Here is a 13,682-nt window from a genome sequence, read left to right as displayed (position 1 = left end):
ACTTTGTATCTTGACTATGCTCATGACCTATGTGAGATTTTTCTATTTTAGTGATTAGAATCATATGCACCTTTTCTTGTATACACTTGACATTCTATTGAATATATTCATGATGTTTAAAGCTACGCGTGTTAAGTTTTCCTTTGGCGGCTTGTATTTCCATTTCTACTATTGTTCTTAAAGATGCATATGTACTCTAAATCCTTAGCATAGAAAAAAATTCAAACTTAATCAAGACTACATAATAATGATAAACTAGGGTAGTGTAGAGGAAAGGTCACCTAGTAATTAGGATTCTAATGTCACAAATTCTAAATAAAAGTTAAATTTACAACAATAATATTACATATAATAACTCAATTGAGGAATCTTTATTTCTAGTCTATTATATATACAATATTTTGTATCATGAAGATTAAATAAATATTAATCATTAAAACTTTAAAGTAAATGACTTGCATTATATTTTAATCAAAATTATCACACACCACATTTACATACATATAAATGAACATACCCACACACACATATAATTTGACTACTTCTAGATTTAAAATATTATATAAAGTTTATTTTTTTTCTTATATAGCATTATAACTTCAAAATTATAATTGAAGTTTTCTTAAATATTTTTGATTAAGGGTTAAAACAGGTTTTTTCTAGTTGACAGGAAACCCCAAAAGCTAATACAACATAAAAGTCATTAAAGTGCTAGCAACGAACAATTACATGAGAAACAACCACCCCCAAAATAGTAACAATGAGTAAAAAAACTGACACCTAAATAAAGTTGACAAAATAAAATAACATTGGAAATAGAACAAAAAGATAGGACTCCACAAAATAAAAAGAACCTAGACAATATACATTATGTTGGTTCCATGACAATCTCTTTCTTAATTTCCTTGATTTTGTTGATGGCCACCTTGATGTTATTGTTGTGGAGTTTAATAAGTCTCCAAGTGGGGGATGGCTGTTATATGGAGCCTAATCAAACTTAAAGGTTAAGTTTTACCCAATTCATTCAGAATGATTTCCCCCTATAATTTACTACGGGGGTTTGGTCCCCATGGTCTAGTGGTCAAGGGGAAACACCCCTTGTAGGGTTTTGGGTCAATGACCCCAAGTGCACTCCTTGCCTTGATACAAGGTTGGTTGAGGGGTAAAACCCTTGAAGCCAAATATGATTTACCATTGTAAAATGTGTTAGTAGATTTTTCTTCTTCTATTGGTCACCTTGTTCTGGCCCTAATTTTGTAAGAGGAAAAAATCTTGTATAAAATGGCTAGGGTTTGGAGTTTCATAATGCATGATGAGATTGTAGCTTCTTGGGGTGGTATTGAGCTATAAGGGATTACACATTATAATTAGGTTGTAATCAATGGATAATAAGAATATAGGACTCATTGTTTGGTGGACGTAGCCCAAGGATTGGGTGAACCATGTGAATTATTTGTATGATTTATTATTTTCTAATTTTGATTATATTCACATGTAATTTTTATTTCTATCTCATTAATTCTAACAATGTCCTCCTTGTTTGGCTCCATACTCTTGTCCTTTAATCTCCTAGTGCTCACTCTGGTTTTTTTAATATTTTGTGAGGAACCCTCTACATACTTAGGGTCCTCTAAGTTGAGAACCAAAAAATTATTTGCATTTTGATTCATGTTACCCACAAGTTTATTTAGGTATTCAATAGTGGCCTCTATTAACCCCTAGTAGCTTTTGGTCATATCATTCATGGACTTTTCAAATTCCTCAATTTTCTCAGTTAGAGTCTAAATAAAATTATCCTTTACATTAGGCTCCCATATTTTGTCTCTATCAGAACCATCCTATAGTTGTTTGAGAATTTCTTTCATCTTAGCATTAAGGATTATATAGTTGATGTTATGAGTTTTACAACATTGAGGGACTGCTTTTCAATGTAGAAAGACTATAGAGAAATGACCTTCACACTCTATAGAATGCCAACAGGAGGTTCAACACTTAAATAATTGACATCATCTTCAAGCTACCTAACATTTACCTCATTCATATCCATGATATTGGTCATAGGAAAATGTCTTTTATTGTTATCCATATCCAAACTATCAAAATATCAATCACCTTTTTTTGGATTGAGACATTTGGAGAAATGTGCACATCATGATCCATTGTCTCAATAAAGTCATCAAAATGGGGAGCCTTTTTATTATATTCCTCCACTTTTTCATCTTCATTAACTTCTTTTTCCTCCTCTACCTTGTCATTCTATAGAAGGCTTTTTTTATCCCATGAGTGAATCAAAACATGGGAAGGGAAATTACCAAGAGGCTTGTACATTTTTTCCATTGATCCACTAGAATAATCACTCTCCCCTTCTTCCACCATCTCCAAAATTTCCCCTTTCTCCTCACTCTCTCCTTTTGAATTTGTTTCCATTTCCTTGTAACTCACATTTTGCTTCTTCCTTTTAATCAATTCAGCCCTAACATCACCTAGTTCTACAATCATATATTTTCCCTTATGTTTGTTGCTAGCATGACTCTTAGGGATATTTTCCTTTATATATCATCATAGTCCCCAAGAGGGATTTCTTCACATTTTCCATCATATACTCAATATTAAAATCATCAACCTTAGTGCATAATAGGTTTGTTCAACTTCTCTCTATAAGCCTTGATACTGTGTGAATCAAAGAACAAAGAAAATAGAAAGAAAATAAAAACTCTTTTTTTGTACCTAAATGGTTCAAAAGGATGAAATGATAGTTATAGGCTCTATCATAACAACCATCTAGAGTTATATATTGAATTACTACATTAAGGATCTTTTTCCATAGGATTTAAATGTATGAAATAACATAACACCCCCCCTCCCTTTTTCTTTAACTAAAACTCCATCCTCTTTTTTAGGAAATATTTTAAGTTCTTCTCTAGAGATATCTTTGTTATGGTAAAAATTAATACCTTTAGTTTTAAGTCCAATGGTAGTCATCATAATATCTATTTTAAGCTTGAGACATCTTCTCACCATTTTCAAAGTCCCTGCCTCCCAACCATGAAAAAGTTCATTCATAACTTCAGGCTTTGAATCCTTCATTCTCTCCATAAATGGAACTAGACCACCATTTTCAAGCTTCTCTCAAACCTTTGACTCCTTTCTCCACTTATCAGAATTCATTGGTTCATGTATCTTCAAAGAACCACCCATGATTTTAGCACTGTAAATACCCATTTGCAAAATACCACTATGATCATAATATACACCACACAAGAGATATCCAAGATAAACTAGATGCATATAAAACACTCTCAAATCATTGTAATATCTCCAATTCTTATGCTTCACACTTACAAAAGTGCCACAATCATTAAAAATCATGTCCCTTAAACTATCTTTCACAATTAGAAAGATTTGTAGTATCAAAAACTTTACTAAGTGTCTTGTCATGATTATGTAGTGTTCCCATTTTGGACGAGTTAACTATTTATAAATTTATCAAATTAAAAATATATATTACAAGGTAACTCTATATTTAAATAATTTAATAAAGTGATAAATTTTATAAAGTCATTTAATAAAATAATGTTCTAGAGGTTGTTGGAAGAAGTGGAGAAAAAAATTAAAAAGGAGGCCAACCTATCAAGGGAAAAAGGATAAATAGGCATTGAGGGCTCATTGTCTATCATCCAAATTTATTGTTGATATTTGTTGATGTGCATTGTGGAGCCTAGGGTTTCTGCAAGTAGTCACCATCGGCCATTCAGACCAAAAACTCTCAATTGGTATGCAATTTTGAGGGTGTGAAAGATCACTTGAATTATTGCGAAGTTGAGGAAGTTGCTTTAGACTTTCTACTTTTATTGTAAAGCAAAACATTGTGGTGGTATCAATTGGATGAATTGTTGGGGATATTTGTGTGATCAAAGTTTTCATCTATTGGCAATATTAGGGTTTGATTTGCAACATTCTTCATTTCTAGGTTTACTCTAGACATTTGCATCTCAGTATAGTAATCTTTAATCTACTTATTTTGCATTGTTAAAAAAAAAATGTTAGTGAGACAGTGAAATTTCAATCATTAGTGTTATATAAGAGTGCATTAGGAGATCATGGTTATTGCATAGTTTTTTAAATTTACAACTGTAGGTTTGCATTTTTATTTCAGCAAAACACCATAATTGTATGTCATTGTAATTTTGCCAAGAGTGTTGGCTATTTGAAATCAGCATTTTGAGGTCAGATTTGAGTAGGTTCTTTACATATTAATGAACACTTTTAGATTTTTGAATCCCTTCATGTCATCATTCCAATATATGGAAGAGGCATTAACAATTTTCATGCTAGCTAACATGTTAGTGATCCCATTGGACTCCCTATATAAGAGACTAATATAGACCTTCTCTAGATTATTAATAATAATTTTAGAAAGAATAACCTTATTAGATATATAATTGAGAATGTTCTTAGAATCTCGTAACCATTTACTTCCACATTTCTCTGCTAGTATTAACCCTTGGAGTAACCCTATCACCTCAACCAAATGGTTCATATGGATCCCACAAGGGATAGTAATATCTTTAATTAAATTACCACTTTCATTTCTAAAAATTGCACCACATTCAACAACCCTTGGGTCCCCTTGTCTACCCCATCAAAATTCATCTTGAGTCATCCCTGAGGTGGGCAGTTCCATCTTGCATTATAATATTTCTCTTTGTTTAGCTCTTTTTTGTTAACCCTAATTCCTTCTGATTCCCCCTCCTCAAAAATGAGTTTCGTCTAAAGGCTACTTTGAAAATTCTCAACAACTTTGATTTTTATCTACAGCCAATGATGTAAGCAATATCCTTGAACACCCTATTTTTATTCTCCTTCCACAAATTCCACAATACTCAAGGGGTTATAAACATCCAAAAGTTCCTATCCACAGCAGGTTCATGACCTTTCCACATCACTCAAAATTTTGTTATCTTCCCCAATAAAGTCTAGTATAGATTCAACCTTTGTAGAATACATATCCAAGTTTCCCACACTGAAGAATATTTCATGGAAATGTGGCCCACCAATTCCAAATGGGGGTTATTCCATCCCCTAAATTGACACGGGTAGATTTCGTTAAGAAAAATGTGGCTAGATTGGCCAAATCTACTCCATTTACCTGACCTTCTCTCTCCATAAATGTTGAGCATTGGAATATTTGGAAAATTAATATACAAAGTTAGAAGGGTCAGTCTCTTTCAAAAAAAAATAGCTTAGGATAGAGAAATTCCCAATATAATTCCATTGGGGCCACAAATTCCTTCAAACAAAGGTAATGTTGGATTATAATCATTTCTTCACCACTCTAGCTACTCAGGGATCTTTTGGAAATTAATTCAAAGCTACTAATGATTCTAAGTTATCCACAACTTTATTTATAAATCTATAAGATAAGCATTTCAACCCTTCCTCTATTTTTGTTGATGATACTCATATTTTTGGGTCAAACTCCATATCTAGCAGCCATAAGAATTAAAAAGATTTTTTTAAAAAGGTTTGTTTTATACCTATGTGCAAGAAAAATAGTTGTATTGTTGGGGTTGGTAAAACTCTAAGGATGCTTTTGTGTCTAAGGAAGAATAGTAAAAATGGTTGTTTGTTCCTCTTATAGATTCTATGGCTTCACCACTGGATAAGAAAGCTAGGGATTTGGATGCATTAGGTAGTATTGTTTAGATATGGGGCGAACATCTGAAACTTTCAAAATTTTAGAAATATATCCAAGTTTCTTGGAAAGTGGATATTTGTATGCATGTAATAGATCTAGTGAATTTTTTTACTATTACATATGACTCTACTGATTCTAAAAAGAAGATTCTTGAGAAGTGTCCCTTTCTTGAACCATTTTATAACATTTCTAATCAAACTCTTTATGGTTCAATTTTCCCAATTTTCCATTTCAATTTGTCGAACATGATTCATTTGGTGATTTCGTAAAATCTTACTCATGCGTTGAGGATAATCTCTTTAAGGTTAAAAATTTGTGTGTTGATTTCTTGAAATTATGTTGTCTAAAGGATCTGCAACCAAAAATTAAGACTAACAAGAAGAAACAAGGCACTAATAATAAAGACTGGCTTAAAGAACTCTATTATCTCTCAAAAGTTTGGGAGACTAGCTTTAATTTCAATGATATTTTATCTTTCTTTATACTTGACATTAATGGTGATATGTTTATGGTTTCTCTAGTTAAAATTTGTCCTTATGGTTAATTTTCTATTTTTTTTCAATGATGAAAGAAAATAGTATTAGATAATATAGTAATTTTAGTGTTATGATTAGAAAAATTGGATAATACTAAAATATTATTTTTGTCTAATTTTTCTTAGTGCTCTCTTTTTGTGGCTTTTAGTTGTAATGGTCAGAAGCTTGGTCATGTCTTCTATGTTGTAATGTGATATTCTATCATTTAGGTTTAGGACCTTCCCCTTTTCATCTTAATCAAAAACTTCCAAATTAATAATAGAATTTGGATACAAAGTAGCAATAGGGACTCAAATTGATTTAACAAACTTAATATTTTTACATATAGTCTTCTTTTTCTTAATAAAAAATAGTCTATAGAAAGAAACCATGAGAATTCTACTATTACACTGAGCCATAAGGGTCTTGACTCTTTACCAAGAGATGAAAATTACAAAATGCTTAAACTTAATTCTTCTGCATCCAAAATACTTTTTTTCTAGTGATGGACAATAACAATAATTTAACACCAAGATAATGTAGTCTAATCATTTTCATAAAGTTCCTCCTCATGAAAAAATTTGTGGTGACATTTATATTCAGGTTGATGAAGTCAATTCCATACCTAAGGCGCACAAGTTGAATATCATTAAAAATGAATTAAGTCAAAACTGCAACACCGAGGACATTAATAGAAATTAATGGGATTAGGGTCTAGCCTCACCAATTAGTTTTTACCTATAGGAACCTCAACATAATTTATGCCTCTCAACTCAAACAAGAAATAAAAATCTAATAGAACCTCATTAAAATCCTATAAATGACTAGGAGCTTTCACAAAAAAGTAGACCAAGTGTAAAACAATGAGGATTTAGAAAGTATTTAACAAAAAAGATTTAGAAATTAAAACAATAAGGATTTAGAAACAAGATATTGATAAAGAAAATAACTTTTTTATTGTTGGAATTGTAAGAAAATTATAAAATCATGACTTTTTTATTATATATATTAGTACTTAACTAGGTATTATTTAAATTTTGTTTGACCAATCATAGATAAGTATACTTAATATTTCTATCTTTTATTATTATAATGAAGTCTACACAACTATTTTTATAAATTTGTAAAATAATTCTCTCCTCATTAATTGGATAATACTTTTCAGATCTTATACACACTTCTTTCGCATTGCATCACACTGATTGAGACAATTTGTAGATCGACAAAGAGGGTGGAATATACTCTTTCAATTTTCTCTCCATAATGTGTTTGAATTCTTTGAGGGCAACACCTATATTCAAAACTAAGGTAATTTAACCCAATCTAAAACCCATAATCTAGTGGAGTTATTATTTTTCACTTGAGCTTTTAAAATTATTCCTCCACATAAATTAATTTGCCCCTAACCACAATAAAATTTATAGGTCATTTCATCTCTTTTTCTTTCTTTACAATCTAGTGTAGCACCAAGAAAGCTTTAGGAACAAAACTTACATTTATATTTGGACCCCAATTCCTAGTTGTCAATTCTCTTAATCATTTTCGCTTTTGATTTTTCCCCTACTACTCTTGTTATCACCCTTAAAGTTTCCAAGAAGTTGTCTTTTTAAATTACTTCTAAGACGTTTGCTTCGCAAAATGCTACATCATCATTTTGGATGTTTAGTATTTTCTTGGATGTTTTGATTTGAAAATACCTCTATGGTCAATGGGCCTTGTGCCTTAGTTGGGCTCCATTGTAACCCTACAATACCAGCCCCTTAGTGGGAGCCTATTGACACCTTGGATAAAATCAAGTTTATATGATTTAGTCAAAGTATGTTGCTTCCCGTCAATGGGCCCTTGGTCTTTTGGTGAAGTTGAATGGCTCATAAAGAGCCCACCAGAGATCAAGTCTTGCTAAGTGCAAGGCCCATAGACATCATAAGGGATGAGGTCGGGATTGTGCTCTGGGCGAATTCGGTAGCGTGGATGCTCCTCAGTCCTTGGCTCTTAGCCAAAGAGGTTTTTAGGGATGTGTGGGTCCGTATCGGGTACCTAAAACGTGAATGGTGACCTTCGCTGGTTGGTAGCTCACAGTCTTCAAGCCTCACTAGGCTGCCTTGCAAGTCTGAACCCTCCATCAAGAAAAGAAGTAAAAAAGTATGTTGCTTCCTAATAACATTTATATATATTTCATACCAATATATTATTTTCAATTTTACTTGTTGTACAAGAAATAATGATGCATCTTTTTTCATATAAATTTCTTTCAATAGTTAATGGTCTTATTTTGAAAATATTATATTAAAATCACATTAAATAATCTAATGTCATCATTGAATATACAATAAAATAAACTTTAAATTATTGTAATATACTATATATAAAATCCAATAATATAATAATCATCATAAGATTACAAAATAAAGTAAAATAAAACAAGATCTGTTTTGATAGTATAAAATTAATTTTTTTTATTATATTTTTTCTTGTGCGGATGATCACAACTAGAGCTTTCCATTTCCAAATTGGGCCCAATCTAGTCATTGTTGTTGTTTATAACGAAGCATTGGAATTTTGTATCTGTACGGATTTGGAGAACATCCCTCCTCGGAATCCTGCCGTCATGGAAACATGGTTCAACATTTCATTGATTTATACAGCAAATCTTTGAAAGGGAAAGGCAGCCATGGATGATCAGAGCTTTGCAGTTTCTAGTGGTCCAAGTCTGACCAATCAGAATGAAACAGCAACAAAGGTTTCCATGTCGTGTGAACAAATGGTGAGACTGGCGGCCACGCAGTAAGTACGGGGGTCGCCTAACGGCACAACGGTGGAGTCTTGGCTTGCCAGTCCCGCTCTGGGAGCGGAGAAGCAGAGAGGAGTAGAATTGGCTAATCTTCTCATCTTCTCTGCGGAGTGCATAAGCAACACAAATTACGACCAAGCCGCGAGGCTTTTGACGCAGTTGTGCAGCATCTCATCGCAGTGGGGAAACCCAATTAAGAGGCTCTGCTATTATTTCACCGGGGCGCTGCAGGAGAGAATCCAACGCCAGGAACGATCGAACTTGAGGAATCCTCTAAAGCCGTCGCCCAGTTTTGCCTACACTTTCAACAACGGTTATGAAAAAACCGAATTCAATCAGGTGACGGCGTTTTATTACAGTGTTATGCCCTCTGTTCAAATAGCGCAATTGACATCTGTGCAGGCAATCATAGACAACGTGGGAAACTCGAGCAAGATTTACGTTATTGATTTGGATATTCGAGATGGGTGTAAATGGTCGGGGTTGATGGAAAGCCTAGCAGCCAGACGACGTTCGTTTCCAATAATGCTTCCGAGCATCACAGCAATTGGATTGGACGGTGATGAACTGAAAGACAGCGGGAGAAGGCTTCATGACATCGCTGAGTCTTTGGAGATTCCGTTTTCTTGCCGGATGGTGCAGAGCAAAAGTATGGAGGAGATTCACGAAACCATGTTTAATGTTAAACCTGAGGAGGCTGTTGCTGTGGTTGCTTCTACGGTTTTCCATAGGCTGTTATATAACAAGATACTTCTGGAGAGAGTTGTGGATGTTATAAAGAGATTGAGGCCGAAGATAATGGTGAATATAGATGTTGAGGCTGAGAGCAATGCTCCTTCTTTTGACAACCGGTTCGTTGATTTGCTCTTCCATTGTAGCGCCTGTTTTGACTCCTTCGATGTGATTATGCCCGATAGACGTGATCTTCGAAGGGTCAAATTTGAAGAGATGTTGTGTGGGATCAGGATCAGGAATATCATAGCCTGTGAAGGGTCGGAAAGGAGGGTTAGACATGTTAAAATTGACGTGTGGAGACGTTTCTTCAAGCACAAGGGATTGAGGGACATGAGCTTCAGTTATCAAGCTTGGTATCAGGCAAGATTGTTGCAGAAGGAATTTCCTAATGCGGAATGCTATAGCCTTGAGGCCAATGGAGATGCCCTCATTACTGGGTGGAAAACAACCCCTATTGTTGCAGTATCTTTATGGACTTGTACTTGATGAAAGGATTTAAACGAAGAAATTAAATGTCGCAATAAGAAGAAATAAACAACACCAGATTTATCCTGGTTCACCACAATAGTGGCTACATCCAGACTGCAGAGTATTGAATTAATAATAAAAAGTTGTTTACAAAATGAGCAGGAGCAACATATAAATGGGCTCCAATAATATTACAAATGAAGAGTCTTTGGAAACCAAGAGACTCGATTATTGGAGGGAACAATGATGACTGTTGGCCTTCACAATATCAACAAACTTGCACCTGAAGGACAACCAATGCTGCAACTGATCACCCAATACCCTGCTCAAAGAATGATCTATCTTTTCTTCACAAGTCCTAGAGAAGTTCTAGCACATTCAAACTTCTCTTTGGCAACAACCTTCATGAATATATCAGCCGGATTGATCTTGGTGTCAATCTTGACAACATTCAGCTTGCCCTCTTCGACTGCATGATGAACAAAGTGAGCATGTGCATCAACATGCTTGGAGCAATGTTGGGATGACTGATTATGTGCCATGAAGATCGCACTACGGCTGTCACAAAATAGATTATATTCATTTTGATGAACTTTCAAGTCACCAAGTAACCGCTAAAGCCAAATCATTTCCCTTGCACCTTCGGAAAGAGCTAAGTATTCAGCTTCAGCTAAAGAAAGAGCAATGGAATGTTGCAACTGTGGTGCCCAGCTGATCGCAGCTCCAACAAATGTGAAGGTGTAACCAGTGGTAGACCTTTGTTTATCCAAGTCTCCAGCAAGATCAGAATCAGTGTAACCTTGTAGCTGAACTTTGTTTCCGCCAAAACATAAAACATAATTTGAAGTGCCTTTTAGATACCTTAGTATCCATTTGACGGCTTCCCAATGAGCTTTTCCGGGATTTCTCATGAACCTGCTCACAACTCCCACCGCATGAGCAATGTTGGGGCAAGTAGAAACCATAGCATACATAATACTACCAATGGCTGATTTGTATGAAATTTTCTCCATAAATTCTTTTTCTTCCTGTGTTTGAGGACATAATTCAGAACTTAATCGAAAGTGACCAGTAAGAGTAATAGGAGTTACTTTTGATTCAACCATGCCAAATCTTTCAACAACTTTGTCAATGTATTGTTTTTGTTGTGTATTGGAACTGTGAGATTTGTTTCCAATATCATGAGGGTATGTTTGATCAAATGCTTGAAGATTATTTTGAAGTGTGCCTTCTCCCTGCGATGCTAAATGTCCCTGTAATATATTTGTATTGGGTGCCTCAAAACCGGTATGTAAACTATGTTGATTTGGAGACATGTTACCTCTACCTGTCATATTACCTACACGGTGAAAGGGACTTTGACTGTCATGAAATTGCCGTGAAACTGTCTCCTCTGCATGAAGCTGTTCCCGTGAATTACCAAGATGTTGGTCTGTGCTCCCACCATGATTACCCTGCACATTAATGTCCTACAAATCAATTACCAAACCCTGTGAAACAGCTCTAACACATTGCGGATGGAGTTCTGCACCCTACACATTCACCTCTGTTAGGTGCATTTGAACCTGGTTTTCATTTGCCCCTTGCGGATTATGTGCAGGCTGCGGATTAGTTGGACCTATACTCTGAAATTGCCCACATGTATTGCCAAGATTGTGGCTTGAGTTTCCACCGTGCTCAAATGGATATAGTGACATATGTTTACTGTGAGTACTTTGTATATAGACAGGATTGCCATGGATATCAATTGGCACAGCCTGCAAATTACTCTCATTCTCCAGATTGATGTCCTATGGTTCTATTTGCCCACGCTACATCTGTGGATGAGCATTATAGTCCTTTGATTGATAGCCCATTGTAGTAAGAGGATCCCTTGTACTTTGGTTTGAAAAACTTTCACAAGCTTGATCGTGATAGAGAGACAAATTCCTGTCATGAGAAGAGATATCAAAAAACTCTTGTGTAGAACTATCATCATGTCCTGTGTTCCCAGGAGTGGAAGAAGATGATAAATTTGGAAATAGTACAGAGGTGGGACTATATGAAATAGTGTTAGAAACTGTTTGTGGATCCAATCCAACATTCCTTTGTGCAGCGATTGGCACAAATTCTTTTTCAAACATTTCCTAAGAATTTAATGCTAGAAATGTTTTCTCATTGAAGACAATGTCTCTGCTTCTAATAATCTTCTTATCAGTTAAGCCCCAAATCCTGAAGCCAAACTGATTCTCTCCATAGCCAACGAATATGCAAGGCTCGGATTTAGGATCCAGCTTGCTTCTTTTTTCTTTGGGCACATGTGCAAAAGCCTGACAACCAAAAACTTTAAGCTGAGAATAAGAGAGTCTTCTACCTTGCCATTCCTCTTCTAGAATTCCGAAGTTCAACCTTGAAGAAGGACTTCGATTAATGAGATATACAGTTGTATTACATGCCTCAGCCCAGAATTCTTTGCCCAATCCTGCATTAGAAAGCATACACCGAGCTTTCTCCATTATTGTCCTATTGAGTCTTTCCACTGCCCCATTTTCTTGAGGGGTGTAGGGTACAACTTTCACCCTACGAATACCATTATCTACACAATAATTGTCGAACTCCAACGAACAAAACTCACCTCCATTATCCGTTTTTAAACTTTTAATCTTATGACCCCTTTGGTTTTCAACAAGAGCTTTGAAAACTTTAAACTTAGAAAAAACTTCAGATTTATTTGCCATCATGTATATCCATACTTTCCTAGTACAGTCATCAAGGAATGTAACAAAAAATTTTGAACCTGTTAAAGAGCTTACCTCAACCAGACCAAAGACATCCGAGTGTACAAGTTCCAATGGTTTCTCCTTGAGATCATATCCATCTTTCAAGAAGCTGACACGCTTTTGTTTTCCGTAAAGAAAATGTTCACAAAATTCCAAATTTTTTGATTGGAGACCCGGTAGTTGATCCCTTTTGAGCATTATCTCAAGGCCCTTTTTGCTCATGTGGCCTAATCCTTGATGCCAAAGTGCTGCATCGCTGCCCATGACTGTCATAGCAGCCCCTATTTCAGTAGGCTTCTCAAGGAGATAAAGATTGCCAACTTTGTTTCCCTTGGCAATTATTCTTGAACCCTTGGTAACTTTCCAAGTATCCGGATATAAGAATGGATAATATCATTGAGCAAAGAGCTGACTGACCGAAATCAGATTTTGCTTTAATTTGGGAACATGGCGAACATCTTTTAACAACCATTTCTCTCCATCTTCCAGCTGTAACAAAATGTCACCTTTGCCAACTATTTCGCAGGATTTATTGTCTCCAAGAAATACCTCTCCAAATTGACCTTCATGGTAGTTTTTGAAACAATTCGTACATGAAATAGCATGGAAAGAAGCTCCAAAATCTATCACCCAAGAATCTGATTTTGTGTCACTTGTAGAAAGAACTAAAGCACATTCATCTTTCTCATAGGCTGTATTTTCTTCCATGTTTCTCA

At 34.9% G+C, this 13,682-nt stretch overlaps 1 protein-coding gene across 1 annotated transcript in view; it reads left to right on the top strand.

Moving 5' to 3' along the window:
- Nucleotides 1–10,225, top strand: part of LOC149553143 (DELLA protein RGL1-like) — a 43,772-nt gene extending 33,547 nt beyond the window's left edge. Inside the window, exons 2-3 of the mRNA XM_089790294.1 lie at nt 8,873–8,997; nt 9,049–10,225. Of these exons, the coding sequence (XP_089646420.1) occupies nt 8,873–8,997; nt 9,049–10,225 (1,302 nt within the window). The remainder of the gene's footprint in view (nt 1–8,872; nt 8,998–9,048) is intronic.
- Nucleotides 10,226–13,682: the final 3,457 nt, after the last annotated feature.

The sequence above is a fragment of the Cupressus sempervirens genome, chromosome 6, assembly GCF_028749045.1.
Source record: "Cupressus sempervirens isolate cs-2001-9-10 chromosome 6, ASM2874904v1, whole genome shotgun sequence".
In the NCBI taxonomy this organism is placed as follows: domain Eukaryota; kingdom Viridiplantae; phylum Streptophyta; class Pinopsida; order Cupressales; family Cupressaceae; genus Cupressus; species Cupressus sempervirens.
Note: the sequence above shows the minus strand (reverse complement) of the source record. Positions and strands in the feature narration are given on the sequence as shown.